Here is a 26,563-nt window from a genome sequence, read left to right on the forward strand (position 1 = left end):
TAAACGATCTTTTGAATTAAATATTACTCCATTCATCCTAATTTATGTGAGGTTTCTTGATTTGTCACGAAATTTAAAAAAAAAAAAAACTCTTTTCAAATTTATGGTAAAAAATAAGTCATATTAATATTTTTGGCTATAAATGTGAAATAAAAAGTTTAAAGTTAAGTTAGTTTTAAAAATATAGAAAGTTATCATTCTTTTTTAGGCAATATAGAATAAAATATCACATAAATTAGGACCGAAAAAGTAAATTAAAATGCCAACTTTAAATTCTCGTTTTATGTAAAGAAGTTCAACTTTCTTAAAGCCCATTGCATATAGGGGTGGGCTTTCGGATTGGATATGAAAATTTCGATTTGGATTTTCGGTTTTCGGATTGAAGAAATGACAATCCAAATTCAATCCAAATAAATTCGGATCGGATCGAATTGTTTAAGTTTGAATCGGATTAATCGTTTGGATATTTTAGATTTTCAGTTTGGAGCTTATAAATTGAGATGTTTCTTCTTTCTACGATAATGAACATCCAAATGAAGTATTCATATTAAATTGCTTAAAAAGCTCCTCATTTCACCGCAATCACCAAAATAAAGTATTCAAGTAATGAAATCATCATCAAGAAAATACAACAAAAATATTAGTAAGACCGATAAGAAGTAGCAATAGTAAAATCATGTCCAAATAGAAAGTATTCTGATAGTAACTTAATAATTAGTATTGAATATATGAGATTACGTCTAATGGTTAGGATATTGTACTTGTTACCATTGGCATATGAATAATGGACTAAATATAAAATATAAAAAATTTGGATTTTCAGATATCCAAAAATTTGAAGTACTAAATCCAATATCCAATCTAAAATCCAAAAGTTTTAAAAATTAAATCCAAAATCTAAACCAAAAATTCAAATAATGCGGACTTCGGTTTAGAATTCGGGTTTGCCCAAATTATGCCCATTCCTAAACCCAAATAAATAATTTTTTAAGCATATTCAATAAGAATATAGTAGTCAAACTTTCATGTTTTACTTCCATGGAAACGTACACTAGAATAAAGACACTCCTACCATCCCAATTGATAATAATATTATTTGACTATCAAAATTTAAAACAAACAACTTTTGAATTTATACTCTTAAGAAATACTTTTCTAATTTTAAATTATTTTTATTAAGGATAAATCAGTTCAAAATTAAGTTATTTATAGAATTGTGTCATTTTTGGGTATATAATAAAAAGATAAGTGCGTCAGTTTTGAGGAGTAAATTGGAAGCCATTAAAAAAGAGATATTTACATACCTATACACTATTGCAAACTTTATTACCCTCCCTATTTAAGTTTTAATTTAATTACCTCCTATATACAAATTTACCAATTATATACACTTTAAAATTAAATGAGTATCCTTTTATATTAGGAATCAATTATTTTTCATCCTTATTCTCTCTCTCTCTCTCTCTCTCTACGTCTCTCTATTTCTCAATCCCTAATTTCAATAATGTAGAGCAAACAAAAAAAAAGCATCAATTCCACCATTGACAACTATTAAAAAGCTTTGAAGCTTTGAATTTGAATTTGGGTTTTCAAAAAATATTATTTGTTTGAATTGGGTGTTATTGCAAACAATTGAAAATTCTCTATACGTCTCTCTCTATCTCTCAATCCCTAATTCCAATAATGTAAAGCAAAGAAAATGAGAGCAGCAAATCCACCATTAAGCTTTGAAACTTTGAATTCGAATTTGGGTTTTCAAAAATCATTATTTGTTTGGATTGGGTATTGTTGCAAACAATTGAGATTATGGTTTGGAGTTTATATCTCAATTTTGAGGGTGTTTTGGTGAAGATTAGACTTAATTTTGGTTGAATTTCTGATTGAAACTCGAAGAAGAAGAAGACATGACATACATTATACTGACGAAATTGTAATAAAGTTGTAGTAAAATTGTATTCTGTTGTTTATATGTATTTTTATTTAAATATTATATGAAAGTTGAACAATATTGTATAAAAATTGTATTTAAGTTGTATGATATTGTAGTTGTATATAACTGGTTAGAAATAATGTATGAAAATTGTAGATAAGTTATATAATATATAATTAGTTGTATGAAATTTGTTTTTACTATGTATAAATCAGATACAAAAATATACAAAAGACATATTGTATAAAATTTGTATTTAAGTGGTACGATATTGTAGTTGTATATAACTGGACAAAAATAATGTATGAAAGTTGTAATTGTATATCAATTAATAGATGCTTTGTAATGGTTGAAAGTAATGCGTCGTAACTTAACTCCGAGTTTATCACAATTTTATCGATATTAAAATTAACATATCGACCATTAATATTCCAATTTCATCCTCATATTTGCACATCATTGAAGTAGCTGCCATTAATTAAAGACAAAACAGGAAGGGCATTGCTTGGTATGTTATGTATATATTGAGTCAGCTAAGCTACCTAATTAATATGGACAAAGGCAATTAGTTAAGTTGATACCACTGGAAAATTTTCCAGTTAGCTACTATCAGAAACCACTTTAATATCTAGTTTAAAAATTTCTTCCTCATAAAAACAAAATTAGAAGGTTCGTGCTTTTGATTGGAATGTGAGCCTGTGCGAAAGGATGGAGCCAATTTTTTTTTGGTGGGGGGGGGGGAGGAATTTGCACACACAGCATTTACGCCAAATTATATTACTTGTAGTAAGCTACATATGTTAAAAAGCAACTTACAGGATACACTTGAGTTAAAAGAGAAGCAATTAGGCATCGAAGAAGGAAAGAAAGAGGAACCAAAAAGACTTGGAGTGTGGGTGAAAGATCTGGAGAAAAAAGGGGGAAAGAGAAGAGAGAAAAAGAAAAAAGGTATAATTAAATAGTTTAATTGTAGGCACTAATAATGGATTGAGAGTCTTTTAAGATGGAATGTATATATTTTGTAAACAAAATTTGTTTAGATCGAATAATTAACTAAACGTGGATATTTTTGGTAATAAAATTTTCAATAATGTATAGCTATATAAAAATCCCATCTTGAAATGCATGAAAAATAAGGAATAAGGAAAATGAGACCAAGACGAAGTTGGGGGTTTAATTTAGTCTTAAGAAGATTACAAAAGGTATTAGGAATAATATAAAGAAAAGGATTTGACCAAAATAAAAGCAGATATAAAACAAAAATCATAAGTTTTAATTGATTACATTATGATTTTTGGTTAATTTGTACTTACAAAACACTTGCTCATTAGTAGTATTTTATTACTAAACGCATATATAAGTAAAAAGAAAAAAGAAAAAAACACTTTGGCCAAAAATTGAGGTGTTTGACCAAGCTTTTGGAAAGAAAAAAAGTGTTTTGAGGAGAAACAGAAAAAAATAGCTTCTTTCCAAAAGCACTTTTTAAGAACCACTTTTAAGAAAAATATATTTAGAAGCAGTTTTTAAAGCTTAGCCAAACACTAATTGCTGTTCAGAAGTGCTTTTTAAACTAATTAGTCAAACACAAATTATTTTTCATCAAAAATACTTTTGAAAAAATATTTTTTTTTAAAAATACTTCTCAAAATAAACTGATTTTTACAGCTTGGCCAAACGGGTCGTGAGACCGAGAACCGAGAAATTTACTTTTTCTCCTTTGCCGCTTTGACAATTTTAACGCTCGAGGAAAGCACAGAAATGGAGGGAACTGTCAATCAATAAGATAAGTATTAGCCCGCCAATAGTACAAGCCAAACCCCCCAATCCCACTTGCCGATACAACAGCTTTCCTTCTCTCTTCCTTTAACGTCACATACAAACAAACGAGAAGTTGTAAATTTGCAGACCTCAATTTTATACTTCAAGAGTCTACAAAAATTTAGGTCCACAAAATCATACTAATTACTATTAAACAATCCTACTAATTATTACAACCAATCTAAAAAATATAAATAATAATTATGTTTAGTTTCTAACTCGATACCGAAATATACATTCATTATAAAAGCTAAACTTTTCTCGAAATCGATTTTTGTGTTATGTTATAATATGCATATCCTATATAACAATATTTCTCTATAACAATAAAAAAAAATATCGAAACAAATGAGAATATTACTAATTAAGTATTTTTGCCGCATAAGACTCATTAAAAAAAATCTCAATTCCTAGGATTCGAACCCAATTCCTGTCACAACAATGGTAGATTATAAATTAAATTTAAATTAATGAATAAACAAAGACTAAAACAAAAGCCAAAAAGAAGAATCAAAATCATTATTCCAAAAATATCCTTCACATTCTTCTCCCCCTTCCCATCACCCACCCACCCACTCCCCTCATTTGCTATTCTCTGTCTGGTTCCGAAGAAGACTCGTAAAAATCATCTAAAATCTCAAAAATCAGATCTAATAAAATGCTTCTCAATACGTCGTCGTTTTATTCCAATCTTCCATCATCATCCATAGATCTGCTGATGTAATTCCAGTATATCTTTTTCCAATTTTTTTACAAATTTTCCTCGGTAATTTTTCGCATGGATTTGGACGAATTCCGATTGGTTTTATCGGAATCAAAGGTAGATGTGTGGACGATGATCGACGCGGCGATTTCGGTTGCATCGGTTGACTGCGGCGATGAATTGAAACATCGCCGTGACGGAATCGTCGAGAAGCTGTATTCTACGCGCTGCCGGAGCTGTAACGACGTCGTTAACGGTCAGTACAGCTTAGATAATGGCCAGACAGTTACTAGAAATGTGGAGACGGTGATGAATAAGAGTCCAATAACACCGGAGTCAAATCATCGGAACAACAATACCAGTAATGATAATAAGAATGATGACGAGGAAGAAGATGTAGATCCATATGGAGGATTATTTGATGATGATGAACAAACTCGAATTCTAACTATCAAAGAACAACTTGAAGATCCACAACTGGTATAGTTTACAGTAATTCTTTTTTATTTTTTTCTAATGAGTAATTTTATTAATTTCACTTATTATTAATCAGTCGGATGAGGATGTGATTGACTTGCTTCAAAGTCTAGCAGATATGGATATTACATTCCAAGCTCTCAAGGTGAGTTTTTTTATTTTTTTAACTATTTGTTTACTTTTGCTTTTAGTTGTTGTTTGTTACATTGAAGATATTGTTTGGAATGAAATTTTGGTTAGGAAACTGATATCGGAAGGCATGTGAATCGACTGAGGAAGCATCCATCAAATGAAGTTAGGAGATTGGTGAAGATGCTTGTGAGGTTTGAATTTTCATGAATTTTGTTGTATGAATTTTTTTGGATTCAAGTAGTTGAAGATTAGTTACAGCTGCAAGCTTTTGTGATCCCGTTTCTTTTCATTATTGTGAGATTTTTGCGTTTGATTTGATTTTTTTTTTGTTGTCTATGGCAGAAAATGGAAAGAAACTGTTGATGATTGGGTTAGGCTAAACCAGCCTGAACAACATGGGTCTTCAAATCTTATTGGTAATATCATCCACAAAAAACCGATTTAGTTTCTCCTTTGTGTTTTTTCTTTCACCAAAAGGAACACAATAGATAGATGATGAAGGTACTGATGAATTAGTTTGTTAATGGTAATGGGGGCAGCTGCTGATGGAGACTCGCCCCAACAGAATGTACAGAAAAATCAACTGAATGGTCATCATCAGGTAAGTTTAAGGAATTCACTGATGTCCAGTCTGTTTTTTCAGTTGTACAAGGAAAGAAAGAGTGTAAGATAGGAGGACCATTTGTTGCAGATTCTAAGTTTGGCAGTTTGAATTTATTTCTTTTTTTAATGATTTTTTACAGGTTCCTGACTTCACATACTCACCGAATCCTCGAAGTAAGTATCATAATGGAATCTGATTCTAACTTGTCAATATGGCCTTTTTGCTTAAAAAGTTGCATTTGATATGCATTTCATCAGCTTTGACCAATCGTTTTCGTTTTAGATGGGAGTTCAAGTTCGGACAGGAATAATTCCGAATCAGAGCACAAGCCAAAACCTGTTCCCCTGCGGAATGTAACCCCAACTAGACCACTGCAGTCTGCTCCTAAACCTACTTCTGCTCCTCCCCCAAGTGTATTATGCTCAACTCTTTTACTCTTTTACTCTTTTATGGTTTACTACAACTGTGTCTCTTGATAAATTATGTGGAGTTAGTGCTAGTTAAGTATGTCGATTAATGATGAGATGAATGGGTTGCGTCCCGCTTCAATGTCAGAATATAGTGCATGCTTCTTTAACCTTGAAGCTCTTTCAGTATTTGACTAAGGATAAGTTGGTGTAGTTAGCCCAACTACTTAACATATAATAATGGTAGTAGGTCCAATTTGTCTATAGTTGACTACTGTCACATCATTCAAGTTCACTTGCATCTTTTTTCACATCATATACGGTGTTTAACTTGTAGTACTTATTTGCTACAGCATCTATTGCTTGATGACCAACTGGTGTGATCGGAATATAACTAACTTGGTCTCTGTTACTGGGTGATTTAGTTGTATCTGGGGGAGCTAACTATTAACTTCCCCTAGACTAATAGAGAAATGCAATGCAGCCATATTGGTTATTGCTGGTGAGGTGCAAGACAGCATAACAAATCGTACATATTTGCTGTAAAGTTTCAGATTAAGATAATTTTAAAGAGTAACAGCAGGCTGTCGTGTTTTATGTTGGAAACGGTCTCTGTTCTTAGGGAAAACCCAACATATGATTGTGTTTATCTTGGTGTTTGCAGAGACCTCCTCCAAGGGAATCAGCCATAGATCTTGAAAAGCTAAATTCAGCAAGAAGGCGGCTTCAGGAGAATTACCAAGAAGCTCAAAATGGTCTGGTTTTGGATTTTAGAATATATTGCTGTATTATTAGCAATAGCAAAACTACTACTATTCCTTTCATGGTTTGTTGCTCTTTTTGGATTATTGACTGGGCTTTGTTTGTTGGTGTATTGTTTTGCTTTGTGAAGCTAAAAAGCAAAGGACAATACAGGTGATGGATATTCATGAGATTCCAAAACCAAAGAACGGCTTCTTTGCCAAGAATAAAGGCGGCTTTCAGGGCAGGCATCATCGCTGATTTTGTCAGAAGCCCGTTTGTGTGTACAATAATATACTTCTCTATTGTTTGCACGCATCTGGTCTTAAAACTCAGCATTTGTGATCACGGGACTTTACCCAACGGTTCATCCCTGTTACTACATTTTCCTTTCCAATCAAAAACCATAAGCGTTTTATTTAGTACTTCTTTCTACTTTTTGGTATATAATCAAAAGCATTTGTTGGATGTCAACTTTTTGGAAACAAGGATCATCTCATTTGCACTTCCCAGAAGAAAAAAAAGCACTTGGAATTTTTAAAATTTACTCAAGTTTGGTTTTGAAAATTATGGGCAAAAATTCTGCATCAAAAGAAATGGAAAAGAATGAAAAGCAAAACCGGTTTTCCTCCCTTTTTTTAAAAAATAACTCCTCCTATTTCCGGTATTCCTTTTGTTGGTAAGTGCAGATAAAATTGTCTTCTCTACTTCATCTCAATTTGTCTAGTATCGGTTGACTAGAGAATGGAATCTAGAGAAAAAAAAGAGAAGATTTTTTATATACAAGCTAAATATGTTAAATACAAAATAACCTTGTATTGGTGTTTCTAAGCTATAACCAACATTTTATTATAAAAAATGACAAGTTTATTTCAATTTAGCTAATTAAGTTAGTCCAATTACTCCTTGTTTAGAGAACATCAAGTAGGAAATTAGATTGGAAAAGGTACTGATCTTCATCAAGTACATTTATTTGGAAAAAAGAATCTGATGTAGCTTTTTTGCAGTTAGAGTTGTAGCTCTAAAGGCCTAAACACAATCTTGACTCTATTACAAGTCTACAACGTTGAATCAGCGCTTATAGTGGGAGTATCAAAATCCTTGTTAGCTTCACGAGTAAATGCGTAAAAATTGTACGGGGTACCACTATTTAAAGTGGTATTTACTTTTTATCCAGTATTTTTAATGCTAAGCAAAAGTAGCCACTAGTTTATTAAAATTAATATGAAAGGACGTTGTTACCCTTTCCTTCCCAAACGGAAATACAGTGGTATCACAGGTTGGATAGATACGCCATTTTCGGGGCATTTGCATCTATACCCACTTTTTGTGTCACGTTTTAATTTGTACCCACTTTGTAAAAAAAATTGCAAATGTACCCGCTTTTTTGCATAACTTCAGCATATGGGGCTGAAGTAGCAAAGACAATCACGCAAAACTTCAGCATTCTAGTAGCCGGGCCTGAAGTTCAGCTCTAGAGCTGAAGTTTTTGTTTTGTAACTGGCGAACTTCAGCTCTAAAGCTAAAGTTTTTGTTTTGTAACTCGCGAACTTCAGCTCTAGAGCTGAAGTTTTTGTTTTTGTAATTGGCGAACTTCAGCTCTAGAGCTGAAGTTTTGTTTTTGTAACTGACGAGTTTTTGTTTTGTAACTGTCGAACTTCAGCTCTAGAGCTGAAGTTTTCTATTTTTGGGGAGGAAGATTGACCTTTCAAATTTCATATTCTAAGTATGGAGATGGCTTCATTGATTTATTCTGAACCTCAGTTGGAAAGGCCTTCATCTCCACTCTTGGTTTATACAATTTCTTATCTGGAATGAAGCTATTCTTACTCAATGTAATACAGGGTCAGGGTTTGTTCATTTCTCTATTCAATTTACTTTCAACATTATTGCTTAATTATTTAAAATATTGCCCATACGTTTGAGCTCATATCATTAAGTGGAAGCATATTATCTTCGGTATCCAACTGTTGACATATGAGGTTTTTCACTGCTTTCATATCGTTGTGGGATGACAAATATAATGTTTAATTTTCTTCATATGCTGATAGTTCAGTAAATATTAGTACAATAATGCTACTAAAATGTATAGTAAGATGGCTTCTGAGGAATTGAGTGAAGCCACAGAAGAAGAGATATTGTTACATCAATGTTAAGTTCCGGAGAGATATGGAGATCACTGGGAGAAGGAGGAGGAGAAAGGGGGCTGAAGTTATTTAAAAAGTGGGTACAAATTAAAAGTTTTTAAAAAAATGAGTATAGGTTAAATGGGGGCGACCAAATAGGGCGCCCCGTGCAATTTTTACGCCATTTTCAGATTCAATTTCTGGGCTATTCTCTCTGCATATTCTTTTTGGGTAATTCTCTCTGCATATTCTTCTTCCATTCCCAACCTCCATTTTCTTTCTTTTTCTTTATCGTCTTCTTCCTATATATTTTGCTTTGTCTTTGTCGTTGAAAAGTGACTCCTTTTTATGATCTCAGAAAAGCTATGCCAGAGTATGTGGTTAATGGAGAATGGGAGATTGAGTCAAAGGAAAATACAAGGCCTACTCCTCAAACATTGGTCCTTAACTTCGAGTTCCAATTTCAAAAACTAAGGACACTTGGTCCTGAACTTAGAATTACAAGTTCAAAAGTTAAGGACACTTGGTCCTGAACTTACAGTTACAAGTTCAAAAGTTAAGGACAATAAGTCCTGAAGTCCTGAACTTAGACTAACAAGCTCAAAAGTTAAGGACAATAGGTCCTGAACTTAGGCTACAAAGCCCAAAAGTTAAGGACAATAGGTCCTGAACTTAGACTAACAAGCTCAAAAGTTAAGGACAATAGGTCCTGAACTTAGACTTACAAGTTCAAAAGTTAAGGACAAGTAGTCCTTAACTTAGAGTTACAAGCACAGAACTTAAGGACAGGTGGTCCTGAACTTCGAGTTCCAAGTTCAAAAGTTAAAGACATGTAGTCCTGAAATCCTGAATTTAGAATTGCAAGTTCAAAAGTTAAGGACATTTGGTCCTGAACTTTATGAGCAGAAGGGTGTTTTGTCCGGGCAGGTATAGTTTATTAAAGCAGTGGGTAAAGACTAAAGACATTTTAAACAATGACTTAAAAGTAAATACATGTGTTATTAGTGGCTAACTGTGCACTTCCCCAGTAAATGCACTTGTCATACGAAAGCAAGTAAAATGGTCTATGCAACAATAGGAGAATAAGTGGACCCACACAGCAGTCCAAAAGTTGCTCCCTCTCATTTCTTGAGGTCCAATAGTGGTTGGGCCTTTTTTTGTGTAAAAAACTTGAGAAAACTATCCTCTATAGCCCCTCAAAATTTTAATAGCACATGTTTTTTTCTACTAACACAAAATGGCCCTTCGGCCCAAACTTATTGCATCTAATAGCCCGAAATATCTATTTTGTATATTTTTTATATAGTGACAGTCTGTTTTGTATATTTTTTGTATATTGGCAGTCTATTTTTCTATAGTGACAGTCTATTTTGTATATTTTTTGTATAGTAAGAGTCTATTTAGTATGTATTTTGTATAGTGATAGTCTATTGTATATAAATTGTATAGTGACAGACTATTTAGTATATTTTTGTATAGTGACAGTCTATTTTGTATATATTTTGTTAGTGACATTCTATTTAGTATATTTTTTATATAATGACAGTTTATTTTTGTATATGTTTTGTATAGTGACAGTCTATTGTATATAAATTATATAGTGAATGTTTTCAGCCATTTTTCACCATCATTTATTCTCCTTTCAGTATATTTTGTTTAATCGTTTGTCTAAAACTTATTTTTTTTTTAAACTGCATAGCGAGTAGTACAAGTTATATGTGTCATTTATGTGTTAGCTTACTTATGTAATTGTAAAATCAATGAGAATTTCGTTTGCCAAGGTAAGGGTAACTATGATACGAATGAGTAACGGCAAATGTATTTCTGTTGGAGGAAAAAGTTAAGGCAATTTTTAACATGTTTTCCATTCAATTATATGTTATAAAATGAAGTAGTGTTGCAGCAAAGTTTTATTTTGAACAAAATCAATTTTAGGAATAATTTTTTTGGGAGGATAAAGCGGAAGAAAATGCTATGTTACTAGTAGAATTTGAACCTTTTATCTAAACAAGTGTGTGGATAGTGAACTCACGTTAGAAAGGATATGTAGTTGTTGTGGTTAAGCAAATTAGTCAAACTAGTGGAACGGCGTAATTCCAAGAAATGGCGGAGGAGGACGAAGAGAGAGCAGTACTTTTGGGCTAGCCACTAAAATTACTTTTGGGCTATAAAATGCGTATTGTAATTTTGGGCTACTGAATGTTATAGGTTTGGCCCGTGTGGCTATAAATGATATTTGCTCAAAAAACTTTGTACCTAATTTTCCCAACATGAAATGAAGGATGGGCTTATGCACTCCATATGTGATCAAGCCGGACGACTATATGACAAGATATGCGGGGGATTTGCAGTCGTACCTTATTTGTACAATCTTTTAACCTGTACCCGATTTTTAAAAATTATTGATTTGGTAGCTAGATGACCTCCGTAATAATATGACAATTACACCCCTCTAACATCACACATTAATGGCGTGATCTGCAACCTCATTCATGTAAAAAAGATCTCTTCCTCTCCTCTCAGAAGCTTTATCAAAAAAATCAGAAACTTGTCCAGGTTTATCTTCAGAATCACACTTGCATGAAGTTGTTTCACGTTGAAGCTAAAAATTCATGCTAATGTAGCATGAAGTTGTTTCATGTTAAAGCTAAAACTTCATGCTAATATAGCATGAAGTTGTTTCACATTGAAGCTAAAACTTCATGCTAATGCATGCTGAAGTTATTTATCTTGCAGTCTATTAGTTTGTCATGAGTTTTATCCGAAACTTCAGTCTAAATATGCTGAAGTTATTTAGTATATTTGCTAAAACTTCAGACTAAACATGCTTAAGTTTTTTAGTTCATTTGCTAAAACTTTAGACTAAACATGCTTAAGTTTTTGTCTTGCAGTATGTAATTTTCTAATGAGTTTTTGTTAATGCATGCTGAAGTTATTTAGTTCATTTGCTAAAACTTCAAACTAACATGCTGAAGTTATTTAGTTCGTTTGCTAAAACTTCATACTAAACATGCTTAAGTTTTTTAGTTCATTTGCTAAAACTTCAGACTAAATATGCTTAAGTTTTTGCCTTGTAGTATGTAATTTTCTAAAGAGTTTTTGCTAATGCATGCTGAAATTATTTAGTTCATTTGCTAAAATTCCATACCAAAACATGCTGAAGTTTTGTAACGCAACCTATAGTTTTGTCCTGAGTTTTATCCGAAACTTCAGTCTAAACAAGCTGAAGTTTTTTAGTTCATTTGCTAAAACTTCAGCCTAAACATGCTTAAATTTTTTTCCTGCAGTATGTAATTTTCTAATGAATTGTTTCTAATGCATGCTGAAGTTATTTAGTTTATTTGCTAAAACTTCATACCAAAACATGTTGAAGTTTGTCCTGCAGTCTACAATTTTGTCAATAGTCTTTTATTGAAGAAGGGCAAAATCGTCTTTTTAAAATGCTTTTAGCAAAAAATGGGTACGGATGCAAACGGAAAAATAAAACGAGTATAAATTAAAAAATGGTGACCAAATAAGGCGCCCATGCAATTTTTACTAGATATGCTCCCCTTCTCCATTTTGGACATGATTGACGATTTAGGCTAGCGTAATAATGTAGCTCCCAAACTCAGAGCAGCGAGAGTATAAAGTGGATACATTCAGTCAGCTAGTGCTTTCAATATTTGAAGTTGATGTTGAAGAATTATCCATTTTTCATCACATTTCTGTTGCAGAAATTTATTATTTTTCCCCAAGTACTAGTGTTTATTAGCTCCGTATTTGTGTATATTATTTACTTGATGAACATGGATTGTTAACCCTTACCAGAAAATTGTCAATGCTATAGACCGATTGATGGCACAATGAATTTGGGAGGAAAATTTTGATCTCTTCTATATATGAAGTACAAACATTGGAAGAGAGGCTCCTCATTTTACTGTTAATTGGATATGGCGCTGAGGTGTGTGAATAAGCTATAAGCTCGTCAAATCTTACACATTTGACAATGCCAGTACTTATACACCAAGTGTTTACAAGACATGAGTTAGTCCTTATAACTTATACGGCCAACAAATGTTGCAATAGTTGTATTTCCTAATCTCTCTAACCAACCAAAGTGCTAATTCAGGCGAGATTTTATATTGAAATTATCAATTCCTCCAACCAAACAACTCCTTAAAGGTGTTGTGTACTTGTGTTGGCAACATAAGAATCCAACACTACCAAATATGTGATTCCAATAGTGATATCACCTTTTACCGACCCACTAAACATAGTACATAGGAGTAGATAAATAATAGAAACTTCTCCCCCCTAAAATTCTCCGATATACTAACCTACTATAATCATAGATAAATAGCAAAAATTTGGCATTATGTTGCACAATTTGTGTGCTACTTGCTAAACACCTATCCTAGAAATTGATATAAAGAAGCCACATACAGGATGCTCTTCTCAACCATCAGACCTACACCCTCGACTCAGTCGACCTCTCACCTGACTTCTTTAAGCTACCCAATATACCATCAATCAACTTATCCTTAGTATCCACAGGTTGGTCAGTTACAAATGAATAAGTCTTCTGCCTTCTCCCAGTGGCAGAATTTTCCATTTTGTCAGCTGATATTGAAGTATCTGATTTTGAACCATCGGTTGAAGATTCTACCATGCCATCAACATTTGCTGACCCATCCGTTCTACCATACCATGAATCAAGAATCTGTAACAATGAGCTATCTTCCTCCTTCACTTTCGACTTCCCATTTTCTGATTTAGCGGAAGATGAGTTCTCTTCATCTGAATCAGAGAAATCAAGATCCGATGGGGCTTCATAGTTGCCATGTATTTGTTCACTTGATCCATCTTTGGCTTTTCCATCAGACCCCATTTTTATTTCATTCTTGGAACGGCCTACCTTAGACACTGGACCTAGTTCCTCCCAAGTAGAATCAAACTCATTATCTTTCCCAGGCAAACTCGATGATTCACTATCTAAATTGCCTTCTGTACCACTGAAATCACTTTCTTGATCAGACGGCTCATCTGTTTTTAGACCAGGACTTTTCGGGACTTTAGTAGTGGGAAGAATATAAGTAGACTCTATTTTTATCCCAGGCATTATCTGAAGTAGATTAGCTAACTTTGCGTAGCCAAGCTTATTTACATCCAGTGAATATCCATACCTTTCAAGAAATAGAGACCGGAAAGATCCCATGTTGTATCCTTCCGGATATTGCTTTACAATGTCATCCACCAGCTTCTGACAATCCATAAGTACCTCATTTCTGGACTTACCAAAACAAGTGCCCTGAGCAACAGGCCGAGAAACTCCTGTGTGAGGGGGATTTTGGTGTCTTTTCTCGCCATCAAGTTTTTGTGCGCTTTGCAAATTAGATGCATCCCTCGTATGCCTAAACATAGAACTCAACCCATTCGAAGTGGAAGAATAATTGTTCAATGAAGCTTTGACAACTGGCTGATAGAGTTTGTAAGGGAAAGTTCGGGAAAGACATTCCTCCACCCATTTCTTATCTGAGATTAACAAGTCAACCAGCCGAACAGCATCACCTTCACTAAGAGAATTCAGAGATGAAGGACCTTCTTGTTGGAGGTTCTGTGCCATCTGGGCCCTGAAGAAAACCATAGTAGCACAAGATCAGAAGCCATTACAGATAAAGATATAATGTGCGTCAGATTCAGAGAAATGTAGCTTGAGTTCAAGCATAAAAAGTACACTATAAGCTCAAGGAAACCACATTCTTGGTGGATAGGTGGTAAAACATTCGAAAAACTCAAGCCGCATGAAGGCGGTACTTGTACTAAACATCCTGAATAAAACACTCAACTTCAAATCCAGACACAAGAAAGTGGGTAGAATACTTGGCACTGTATACTAGGTATTACCAACCTGAACAACTCGACATATGTAAAAACTGACATCACAAATAAATACATGGGAAAAAAAGTTCCAAGAGGTGATTTTGCCAAACTTTTTTTGCATTACATTTAGTATAGCTAATCCAGTGTTGCTTTCCAACATATAGCTCTACATTTCTCAAGCAAAATCAGCATAACAAATACACAGTTCTGTTTCCGGTATAAAACTCTGCATTACTAATACTGGTTATTCACTTAAGAACCTATGCATTTGTTTGCTGAATTAGATGTGAAATAAGAATACATGTATTAGCAAATCTCTGTATAAGAGTACCTGAAGCAAAATTACCAGTAAAGTAGGTCATTCTTGTATGAACACCCCTGTATTATTGTTATTAGCTGCGTAACAATTCCTATAGTTGTGGGTGAAATTCTGAGCCAAAATGTAGTTGACGGAAGGTCCTAGTATTGGAAGTCAAAAATGTAGTTGTTTTGTAGGGCTAGATTGTGGGGGGTACAAAGTTAAAGGTGAAATCCCATGAAGAAAAGATAGTAGATGCTTAGTGTTCAAAGAGAATATTGCTTAAGCTGCATGAAATAAACTTGAATTAACAAGTTAAAAGAAAATGAGAGGAGTTAAATGTGTTGTGATTCATGGATGTCTCGTTTTGTGCCTAAAGAAACTATTTAACTGTGTTGTCTCGTTTTATGCTTAAAGAAACTATTTATACCTATAGGACCAACCACTGTATTCCTAAATATTTCCTTGCCATGCTCTGGATGACTATCTAAAGACCTGTCACATTCCTTCTCAAAAAAAAAAATAACCCGTCACATTTTAAGGTCAGTGTGCTCAGCAGCGCATTACTCTTCTAGCCACATCAGCGAATCGCTTCAATCTCTCATCGAATTGAAGTACGCCTCTCCATGCTCCCCAAAGAGTCAGTTACATGCCTGACTCCTCAAGTGGTCAAACGGTTCTTACAAGTTACATCTATCTCAAACGCAGTAATTTCTCCTCTTATCCAGGGGGGATGGGCTAGGCCTTTTCAGGCTGGGGTTGGATTTATGTATGGTAAACATCCTAATATGCGGCCATGCAGGATTCTTTCGCTTTAGTCCATGTGCAGAAGAGGTGACTTGATTTGACGGGCAAGATCCAACCAAGTAACTGCAACAAATTTGGCAAATCCAAAATTGATTTGTGTTTAACCCATGCCAGGATCTTGAAGTATTATTAATTGAACTCTCTCTCTATATATTTCTTAGCCTCCACATTTTCACCAGGTAAAGAAAAAGAAAGGCAAATTGAAACAAACAAATTAACCAGATGATCATTCATTACCAAAGGAAAAACAAGCTCCACATTTTTACTAGACAAATGGAAAAACAAATTGAAAACCAAAAATTAACCAAATAATTATCCATACCAAAGGGGGGTTAATATATGTTGAAGAATATAACCAAGACATCCAGCACGGGAGAAAAAGGAATTGCAGCTTCCAAAGAACTTTCAAATACTTCGGTGCTTTTAACTCAAAATTCTCAATTGCACCCAAGGGTGTGGCGTAGTGGTTAATGAAGTGGGTTGAGAACCATGAGGTTTCAGGTTCAAAAACTTAGTGGAGGCAAAAATGCAAATCCCATTGGTCCAAGCCTTGACAAAGTTACCCAGTACCTGTGCTGGTGGAAGCGCGCAAGCTGGCCTGGACACCAACGGTTAATTAAAAAAAGAAGTCGACATAATTCACTACTGAAGCTGGACAACTGCCTTGACTTAAAATCATGTGTTTTGGTGTGCTTTCTTGTCTAATTTGTTTTTTTGTCCTTCACATATCCTAGGACCTGCTTATATAACATATAAGGAGACTATAAAAGAAATTAACTACTAACATGTTAATTTTATCCCATTACAAGAAAAAAAGGAGATAAATGCAACTGAGCATACAAAGAGACCACAAAAGATATTGATTACCAACATATTAGTACATCTCAAAAGAGGAAATAAAGCAGCGAAATGCAACTCAACACATGGTCGCAATAAAACACAATTAAACAACTCCCCGATCTATGTCAAGGGGTTCATCCTAATTTATTATATATAGAACTTGTATACCTTCAATCCAAAGGAAACAGTATCTTGTACAACACAAATGGATCAAACTTAAATGTTATCTACATAGACAAACAGAGGCATAATCTGTAGCAAAAAAGAGAAAAGCTAGCAGAATTATGAAGCAAATTGATGCCAGATAGACCATAAATATAAACATAGAAAGCCTGTTAGAAGGTTTACCTAGTTCTTGATTGCAAGACAAGCACTGAACCATGGCTTGTAACTAAGAACGATCCCACTTCGCTCCAAAAGGATTCCTTTGAGAACAATTCCTCTGTCTGCTTGAATTCTTTATGGGATTCTAAGCCTGATTCATCCGAGAGCTTTGAACTTCTCCAAGATCTAGACCAGTTCTTAATCTGGTTAAAAAGGCTGGACTCTTGACTAGGCTTCTCCGTTGCATCCTCTGGATGCATAGGGGCTTTATCTTTAATACGGGTGTTATTACCAGGAGCAAAAGAAGGGGGACCCTCTGATTGCTCAGCATGACTTTTTAATTCTACATCTCTTTCTGCACTTTTTGACTCATTTGAGATATTATCCCTAGGAGCATACTCCTTGTTCCCAAACCACATATTCCAGAACCTTTTTAGAAAGCCCATTTCAGGTGCAGAATCATGCTCTGCAGTTTGCAATTGACCCTCACTTGCTTTAGCGACCACATTCTCAGGTGGGGGCTGCTGAACTTCAGTTGATACCTTCTGTACTCTCTGCAGTCCCGGGAATTTTCTTGGAGATGCCTTCACTTTCTGTTCAGAGGACTGAGGTGACTTTTCATCCTTGCCCTCCATACAACTGCCTGTCTCGCCATTCAAAATAGGAGTACTAGCAAACTCTGCCTCTCCATTAGTTTCAGGCTCTGCACTTTTGCCTGAATTGTCAATTTGTTCAGGAACTTTAGGGTTGACACTCCGCACAAGATATTTTCCATCGCTTCCAAACTGGACCTTTAGAATATTTGGCATGGCTAAAAGAAAACGAGAGAACTTCTTATGACCGTAAAAATCTTTGTCTATACTCAAATTGCTTTTCGTTAGTTCTCCACGAAGTTCTGTAATAGAAACTCCTTTGGGATATGAATTCAAAATATTGCGGATATGCCTCACTATTGACCTCGGAATGGGCCGACATTTAGAATCTGCAACAGCTTCGGACAATTCCTCCGAGCGAGGATTTGCGGGTTGTTCTGTAACTGCAAAAGGGTCTTCAAGAGCCGCCTTGTAGTGACCATACCAAGAACCATAAGGACCATCTGGCGGCTGATTAAAATGCTTTCCTATAAGGTTTTCCCCCTTCAATAACGCGTTCCATTGCCACATGATACTAGCTGCACTGCAAAGAACACTAGGAGCACTTTCTGGACTGGCTAGCAAAATGTTGTAGTTGTTCATTCTCAGCCTGTGTAATATTCCAGCAAAATCCCTGTCACCTGAAATCAAGAAGAGGTGTGCCGGTGGAGGATTTTGAGAAACCCAATACATCAGATCAACAAGGAGGGACCTGTCAGCACTGTTCTTTCCACCTGAAATCAACATAACAAAATGATTGGTAAAACAGTAGCGATCAAGGAAATGAAGGTCAAATTACACGCTACTCATAGGCCTGACAACTACTCATTAGGATCTTTTTTAATTTCCCTTATGAGGACAACATATGAATTTAAGAATCAAATAAAAAAAGTAGTTAAATTACAAGGGGAAAAATGATGTCAAGAAAAAAATTATTACACAAAAACCAGCATCAGCGACATAAAACCCTCTGGCCCCATTTTGCTGAAATCCCAAAATTCCGGAGTGAAACAGGTTCATGGAGTTGATAATCAAGGGTCATAATCAGCTGCGGAAAACTTATCAAAGATTTTAAAATTTGGTCAAACTCGGCGAAGATTACTACTACAATTATGTAAGATGTTACAACTTAATTGTTCATAGAACTTCAGCAAAAACAACCCATTGCAATTGAGTGAAGTATGGAACTTAAGCTCCCAATGCAGTACCATGAATTAAAGGAATACAAAACAGGTACTTTCTTCCAGCTTAGTGAACAAAAATTGAAAAGGTTGAATTCCATGATGCAATTTTCTGGTTTTAATTCACCTTCAACTGTATAACAGACAAAGAGGAATCTCATAAACATGGAATATCAGATTGAGAAGATGTGTTTTCGCTTTCTCCTTTGTCCTATCCGAGCTATGCACAAATTATGCCATTCACAACAATTAAACAAAAGCCTATGGAGGAATAGGGATAACCATCTTCAGCTTGCACTAAACCTTTATAAAGAAATTCAAAAAGGAGGAGAGACAAAAATTTTGCTTTCCAATAATCCATAACACCAGATATCAGAAAAAAGGGAAACACTTCAACGCCATAAAGTGTTTCAACATCGCAATTACATTGAACACATAATTTGAAACCCAGCGAAGCCATATTATCACAGGCTAAATACTGACATACATCTTAGAAAGATGAAAATGATAAGCATTTGTTGATTCTTTCTCAATTAAAGCCGCATTTTTCTTCAAAAATCATGCTTCGGGCAAATAAACAGTCACCACTCAAGATTTTTTGTAAGAAAGCCTCCATAAAAGATCAGAAAACCTAAACGACAGACTGAAAATCTCAATCTGTAGTCTGTACTGAAAGAAGATATTACAAAGTCAAAAAAGGAATAGACACTATCAAGGGAAAAATCAATTATCAGCTTATAGCTATTCTGGCACGGACTATAATTGATATGTAGAGAAAACATGCACCACCAACTGATATTTTAAATAGTATAATGGTAACATGGTCATGCGCATAGAAAATGCCAACTGCCAAGTAGTATGAAAGCAGCTCAACATTCTTCAGTTACAGTAGTAAGTTCCAGCAGTTTCCTGAGATTTCATGATGGCTTTTATTAATCTATTTATGATTTCTCTAGGAAATGCTTCCTCGTATGTGTGCCTAAGGCCATGTCATTTTTAATTATCCATAATTATGTAGTCTAAACGCGCAACAGTACCTTACTTGACACATCCAAACTCATAGTACTTGAGCATCGGGCCACTTGGGCGAAGAACCTTCAATATTTTCCCATTGCATGATAATAATGCATCAATTCAGAAACAAGGTCATGGCTAAAAATTATCTAAAACCACATGCTACCAAAACAATTCAAACTTAACATTTCAAGAACCGAAAAATAAATATAAAAAAGAAAACTTTACCATGAGGAATATGAGCAAGATTAATCCCAGTAGAAGAAAGAGCTTCTTGATTGACCCTAGAAAGCTGCATTACATCACCAAAAGCAGTAATTTGAATGGGACCCTTTATCCCATTAGCCCTAATAGCCGCAGTAACACACTGTGCAATCTTGAAAACGTTAACACCAGCTGGAGGAGAGCAGTTCTCGAAATCCCACCACACTGATACCTTCACATTACGGCTTTCCTCTTCGTGGCGCCGAGACGGGTACGAGGATTGGACTTGGTTTTGGAAATTGGTACTGAAATGGGCTATTTGAAAGCAGGGTTTTGCTGTAGTAACCGTGTTAGTGAAGAGAGATATTGTAATGGGTCTTGGGACAAGGGGTTTCATTTTGGAGAATTTTGGAGTTTTGGATGATGATGATGATGATGATTGTTCATTTCAGGTTGATGTATGCCATGAGAGAAAGTGAAAAACCTCTGCAAAAGTCGGTTTATTGAAGTGAAGGGTTTTTGGGAAAGTAGGAGAAATGAGCTAAAACCCTTCCTAAATCCCTACACGTGGACGTCACGTGATATAAGAAAAAAAGAAAAAGAAAAATGGGCAATCATGTTTTTTCCGTAAAAATAAAAATATAAGTAAAGAAAGAGAAAATTATTTTGTTTAAATGTTACATGAAGGGGAATAATGGAAACGTAAATACCAAGTTATAATCCTTCATTGCAAGTAGTGGCGGTAAAATGGTTAAAAGAAAACAGTTATTTACTCATATTATCCATTAAAAAATGGGCTGGATAATGAACTTTTTAAAATATGAATAAGAACCATACTATGCACTTAGAAAATGGATAACCACGGGTTTAACTTTTACATATAAAACCTCAAATTGGGGGTTCTCCAAGTTTGGGAGACTAAGAATGCTCCCAAAATGATCATATTCAGGAAGCCATGTATAATTTAACCCGTTTTTTATCCTTATTAAATATGGATCGAATCGAATAATGTTAAGATATAAGTTGTTAGGATTCAAATAAAGTGCAGCTTGGTGCATTAAGCTCACGCTATGCGCGGGGTCCAGGAAAGGGCCAGACCATATGAGTTTATTGTACGCAACCTTACCATACATTTCTGCAAGAGGCTGCTTCCACGGTGTTTGGCCAAAAAAATATAAACTTTTGATTAAACTAATTAATTTTATGTAATGAGGGGTTAAACCTAGTTAACAATAATAACTTTAGATCTATAATTGGTTTATGTGAATGATATTGAACAGTGTTGGGAGAGAATAAATGCAACGTGTATTTAATGTTTCAATATCAATAATTGGGGAAGAAAGGATGAGATCTGCTCCAGTTATAAATGCTCCAGTATTTATCAATACATGTCTGGATTGAAGCCACCTGCTCCTATGAAATTTTAAAGGCTTAGATCTTTTCTTCTCTACCCCTCTCTTAAAACTTCTTTTTCCTTCCAAATGAAAAGTAAATATAGAGGCCCATCAAATGAGTGATGAAAAAGCTTCTTCGACAGATTTTTTTTACTCCAAATTCAAATCTCAAAATTTATTATAATAAGTTACAATTCAATCTATTTGAGCTCTGCAGTTTTTGAGATGGGTAACCCAACATTGTGGAATAAATTAAAAAATATTTTAATTATGGGTAGTTTAGCAAAATAGAACAAATCTTATCTTCTTCTCTATAATTGACTACTCTGCAGTATGAGACCTTTGTGAGATGTTTTGACGGAAATAAAATAAGTCTTTTCATGCATTGAAAATCTCTATGTTATGATAGAACCGAATACTAAAATTCAACAAATCCTCCCTTTTCTTCCTGAAAAATAACTGAAATGGCAGAATTTTTTATCCTAAAAGAATTTTTCCTTTCTTTATATAATAGATATGGATTTTATCGAATTTTATCGATCAGTAATAATAATGCCAGTAATTTGAACATGGTATATAGACTTAATTTCTTTATGAACTCGTAATTTTATCAATTTCAATAAATTAATCAAATTCAAAATTTGATTCAGATAGGAATCCAAAAAGATAGTAAGTACATTTTTTTCATTCACAAAAACGACTAATTTAAACCTAAAATCCTAAAATTAAGAAGATTCTGTTGATTTATTTCTAGACTAATCGATACCTTATTGATTTAGTATGTCTAAATCAACAAACTGCTCCTTGAAAAAGCCAAAAGATCAAAAAAGAAAGCTGCCATTGTAAATTAAGGGGAAAAAAGAAGCAAGAGAAGCCAAGCTACAACATTTTCTGACGAGTAAAAAGGAAGCAGATATATTGAGTTCTGTACTTTTCTTCGAGTGAGAGGAGTTTTAGGAGAAGTGGAAGATAAGGATCTAAGCCTTTAAAATTTATAGGGCGTGTGGCTCATAAATACTGGAGTAATTATAACTGGATCAGATCCCGAACCCGGGGAAGAATATCAAGCATTAAATAACAATATATGACACTAAAGTAAATAAGGAGAATGATTCACCCAATTGAATGAGGTGGATAATTCTTCCTTCTGACAATGATGAATGACAAACAAATATGAGAATATCAGAGACTTTTTCGGATCCAATATTGAATGAGGTGGATGATTCTTCTTTCTGACAATGATGAATGACAGACAAATATGAGAATATCGGAGACTTTCTCGGATTTAATGGAAAAGTATAGAATAATCAACAAAAAGCGAATCTCTTTAGAAAGGTGATATTTGTATTTATCTAGAGAGAGTCTGCTTTTCAAGAGTGTTCTTATCAGAGAATATTACATACTTTTTTCCTTGTTTCTTTTTCTATTTATAGGGCCACACTCCCAATTAACCCTAAAAGTACAAGTACAAGGAATATTCTCTTAAAGATCATATTGCTAAACTAGTCGTTGGTGCTCCTTCTGATGCTTGACCTCAGCCATGATTAGCTACTCGGCGATGAGTTCTATTAGTTACTAGTCGACCTCGGACAAATTACATTTGGCAACATCACTTTGTATTGAACGCTCTTAGACAGATTTCGACCCATATAGTTAGTCCCTACGCTTATCGGGGCCGTCTCTCAGACGACCTCGATGAGCGGACTTCGCTAGTCGTAGTTGGGGGATTTAGGCGAGCAGGTAGGAATAGTAACACTCTGAGCAAGATGATAACGTGACGTTTCGTGAGCCATAACTTACTGTTATGTCGATTCAAAGTGACGTCACAACACCATGCATTATTATTATGCATTTTCCCGATTTGTTGCATCGTTTCCCGTGCCTCTACTATTTCGACATTTGTGCTGGGCATCGACGGTTTGTATTCCCGATTATGATGCCCTGGCTCTTATAAATAGGGACTCAAGACCTTTTGCATGATCCTTTGTGCTTTTCAAATACTGAATTTTCATCTCTTCCTTCTTCTTTCAGTGTTCCTGCTATTACCTTTATTCTTGTATCCCTATTTTTACCGGTCTTGATAATTTCCGCCGCTTATACCTCCTCTGCGCTTGCATCTTCTCCATATCACAATGAGCAAAAATGCTTAACTCAACTAATTTAGAGGGATTACCTGATCCAATCCCCCTTGCAGTTCACATGCCTCCCCATGATGACGGGGTGGGCATGGTTGCTAAAGATGACAGCTTTCCTACGGTGGATGAGATAATCCCCCATAGGGAGAAGGCTAGGTCTGACTTCTCCAAGTTGACCAAAGATGACCCCGAAATTTTGGAGTCATTGATGAAGGGGGAGGCCATTGCCGAGTTTAGGGCTAGATTTGAAATTTCCGCCCATATAGACCTCATCCCTACGGGGCACGATTTGGTGCAAATACACCGCCCTAGGTACTGCGCCTTCTATGCATACCCCTTCTTTGTGGGTTATTCTTTTCCTATCCTTCCCCTAGCCGAAGAGTTTTGCCGCTACTACTGGGTGTGCCCGGGTCAGCTCTCCCCTTATATTTATAAGCTCATCCGCATGATTTCGAAGTTTGCGAAGTTAGCCGGGGTCGAAGTGACCATTCGTCTCTTGATGCATCTCTTTGCTCCTAGTTTCCATGGGGGGACGATGTTACATCTTCGCCACTGGGGCAACAAATGTCTTGTAGTAAAAATTGACAACAAGGCCAACTGCTAGTTTTGGCTCAACTACTTCTACGTCAAAACCGGGGACGTGGTGGAAAATACAAACAAGTTTCCTGGAACTACGCGCATAAGCACCTTTTCTTTTATTGCATTTTGTGTTGGTCGACTTTGGTTGTACAATATCTTATTTTCTCTTTCTGTGTATTGGAGGCTGAACCCCCTCCTTTAGTCGAAGATATTCACGAGTGGGTTAGTTGAGTTCTTCCTCATACAATGGGGATCCACGAATGGTCGCCCTTCCGCAATAAGTTCGAGCCCAAGCTTCCCGGTAAGTCGGATTGTCTTCGTCATAAATGTTTTTTATAGGTCACCTTTTACCCGTGCGGGGGTTGATCCTGACCTTTTTCCTCTCTTCTTTTATCAGCACGGGGAGTCCTAGGGAGGCAAAGGCTCCTACTCTTGTGTTCTGTCAGGCAGCCGCTACAATAGAATTCATCTCAGCTGCAACCGTATCCAAGCCTGCCCGGTCGTCTGCCCTCATTCGACCTTGGGTTTCGGTGCGACCAACTCAGCCATTGGAGGCCTCATCATCTGGGACGTCGGCTTTTCCTGTGTTGCATTTAGTGGATGAGTCCGGTGGATGTTCGTGACGGTAGAGTTCGGGCAGTAGACTCTACAAAGGACGTCCAGGAGCCGATAACTACTGCACCTGAAAGCGACGCGGATCTGTCATCTGGAGTTCTGCCATCAACAGGAGTGGTGGAAGGTGCAGCCTTTCCTAAAGTTGAGGGTGAAATTGGAGGGTCGTCTGTGGAGGTCGGCGACATCGTATTGAGAAGTGAGCCATCATCCTCGGTACCAGTTGATGTTCCCTCGTCGGCCAAGGTGAAAGGCAAAGGCATTGCCGAGGATGTCTACGAAACCGGCTCTGATATTGACCCCGAAGAGGTGCGGATACTAAGTGAGGGGTTCACCCTGGTGGAAGTGAGGTTGGAAGGGTCCACTCGTACCAACGTGATCCCCATGGATCGCGATCTGCTGGTGAACACCGAGGAAGTGGTCCCTTCCTTGGGCGCCCCTTTGATCTGATATGGAGGGTAAGACCCTCGAGAAGCTGAGCGATGCCGCCTTGTCGTCGAGCATAGCTGGCCTCGCCCTTAGAGTAAGTCTTCCACCCTTTCTAGTTTCTATGCCTTGCACGCTATTTTTCGATAGACTGATTCTCTTCCTCCTTTCCTTTGTGTTTTTTTCTTAGACCAGCATATTGGAGATTGAGAGTGCTCGCCAGGAGGAAAGGCGTAAAACTATTTTCAATAGGATGGAGACGAAGTACCGTGAATACCGCGACAAACATCGTGAAATCTGTAGGCGGTTCATCTAGAGTGTCAACTTCCAAGCTATCCTAGATGAACTGAAGCAAAAAGATGACGAGCTAGTGAGAGTCATCGCCAAGTTCAGCATCCTCGAAGGGGTGTTGAGGTATAAAGAAGAAGATCTCGAAGTGAGCAAGAGAGCTCAGGCCGAATGTACGGACCTTTAGACCCAAGTGGTATCTTTGCGGGCCAAACTCGAGCAATGTTCGATCAGGGCTGATGCTTTGAGTGGCGAGGTCGCAGAGAAGACGACGGATTTGGAGAAAGCCGAACTGGATTAGTTGGCAGCTTTGGCAAGAACAGAGGCTTTAAAGGATGTAATCTGCGTCCTCCGGTTCGAGCGGGCAAACGATTTGGAGACAGCTAGGCTTAGGGAAGCGCGGCTTGACGAGAGAATTGGGGGGCTAGAAAAAAAAGGTCTCAAACCTTGGTGATCAAATCGTTACTCTCGAGGTCGAGAAGACGCAGTTATTGACTCAGCCATCCTCTTCTCACACTTCTGTTTATCTTGATGTTCCCCGGGATTTGTATGAGAAGTGGATCCATGTCGAGGCCCAACTAGACATATTCAGGGATTTGATGACAGCGAGGTGAGTTTTTTAGGCTGATTTTGAGGATGCTCGTGCTAAGGCACGTGCAACTCGGATCACATGTGGTTATGATCCTGCTACACCGGGGACTAGCAATGGTGAAGAGGATTTGGATGAGATTGAGCAGGGTGCCTGGTACGAGGACGAGTACTCTGATGGCGATGGTGATGGTAGAGATGGCGCTGTTGAGTAGTTATTCCCTTGTAATTTTTGTGCGTACTTTTGTGGGCGTCTGTTTAGCCCTTGTAAAGAATATTTTTGGAGTATGAAATGCTATTTTCGCTGTTTGTTTTTGAATCTTTTCTCTGTTTGGTCTTGTATGCTTCTTTCCTTAATTCTACCTTTTTACCGCTTTTAGTTGTAGAAGCTCGGTTCGTACTTCGAATGAGTTCGAATGTTGAACTATATAGTCGTGATCT

The 26,563-nt window shown here is 36.1% G+C and overlaps 2 protein-coding genes across 2 annotated transcripts; one reads left to right on the top strand and one right to left on the bottom strand.

The window, feature by feature from the left end:
- Positions 1–4,269: 4,269 nt before the first annotated feature.
- LOC104234301 (probable mediator of RNA polymerase II transcription subunit 26c) lies at positions 4,270–7,234 on the top strand. The gene is made up of 9 exons (XM_009787836.2): positions 4,270–4,931; positions 5,005–5,073; positions 5,169–5,251; positions 5,403–5,476; positions 5,600–5,661; positions 5,804–5,837; positions 5,947–6,077; positions 6,736–6,826; positions 6,964–7,234. The coding sequence occupies exons 1-9, from the start codon at positions 4,527–4,529 to the stop codon at positions 7,071–7,073; spliced, it is 1,059 nt and encodes a 352-aa protein (XP_009786138.1). The 5' UTR covers positions 4,270–4,526; the 3' UTR covers positions 7,074–7,234.
- A 5,802-nt stretch (positions 7,235–13,036) lies between these two features.
- Positions 13,037–20,608, bottom strand: LOC104234300 (uncharacterized). Its single transcript, XM_009787834.2, has 3 exons — positions 20,125–20,608; positions 17,094–18,435; positions 13,037–14,550 (listed from the first exon to the last, which is right to left on the bottom strand). Exons 1-3 carry the CDS (start codon positions 20,495–20,497, stop codon positions 13,389–13,391), a joined length of 2,877 nt encoding a protein of 958 aa, XP_009786136.1. The 5' UTR covers positions 20,498–20,608; the 3' UTR covers positions 13,037–13,388.
- Positions 20,609–26,563: the final 5,955 nt, after the last annotated feature.

Source organism: Nicotiana sylvestris, chromosome 5, assembly GCF_000393655.2.
Source record: "Nicotiana sylvestris chromosome 5, ASM39365v2, whole genome shotgun sequence".
NCBI classification, from domain to species: domain Eukaryota; kingdom Viridiplantae; phylum Streptophyta; class Magnoliopsida; order Solanales; family Solanaceae; genus Nicotiana; species Nicotiana sylvestris.

Excerpts from the sequence above, each read along its gene's own strand:
- LOC104234301 (XM_009787836.2), top strand. The coding sequence starts at position 4,527 with ATGGATTTGGACGAATTCCGATTGGTTTTATCGGAATCAAAGGTAGAT. Across the intron at positions 4,932-5,004 it reads AACTTGAAGATCCACAACTG|TCGGATGAGGATGTGATTGA; the intron begins GTATAGTTTACA and ends ATTATTAATCAG. Across the intron at positions 5,252-5,402 it reads TTGGTGAAGATGCTTGTGAG|AAAATGGAAAGAAACTGTTG; the intron begins GTTTGAATTTTC and ends TGTCTATGGCAG.
- LOC104234300 (XM_009787834.2), bottom strand. The coding sequence starts at position 20,497 with ATGAAACCCCTTGTCCCAAGACCCATTACAATATCTCTCTTCACTAAC. Across the intron at positions 18,436-20,124 it reads TCTTGCTCATATTCCTCATG|GTGGAAAGAACAGTGCTGAC; the intron begins GTAAAGTTTTCT and ends TGTTGATTTCAG. Across the intron at positions 14,551-17,093 it reads GTCTTGCAATCAAGAACTAG|GGCCCAGATGGCACAGAACC; the intron begins GTAAACCTTCTA and ends GGTTTTCTTCAG.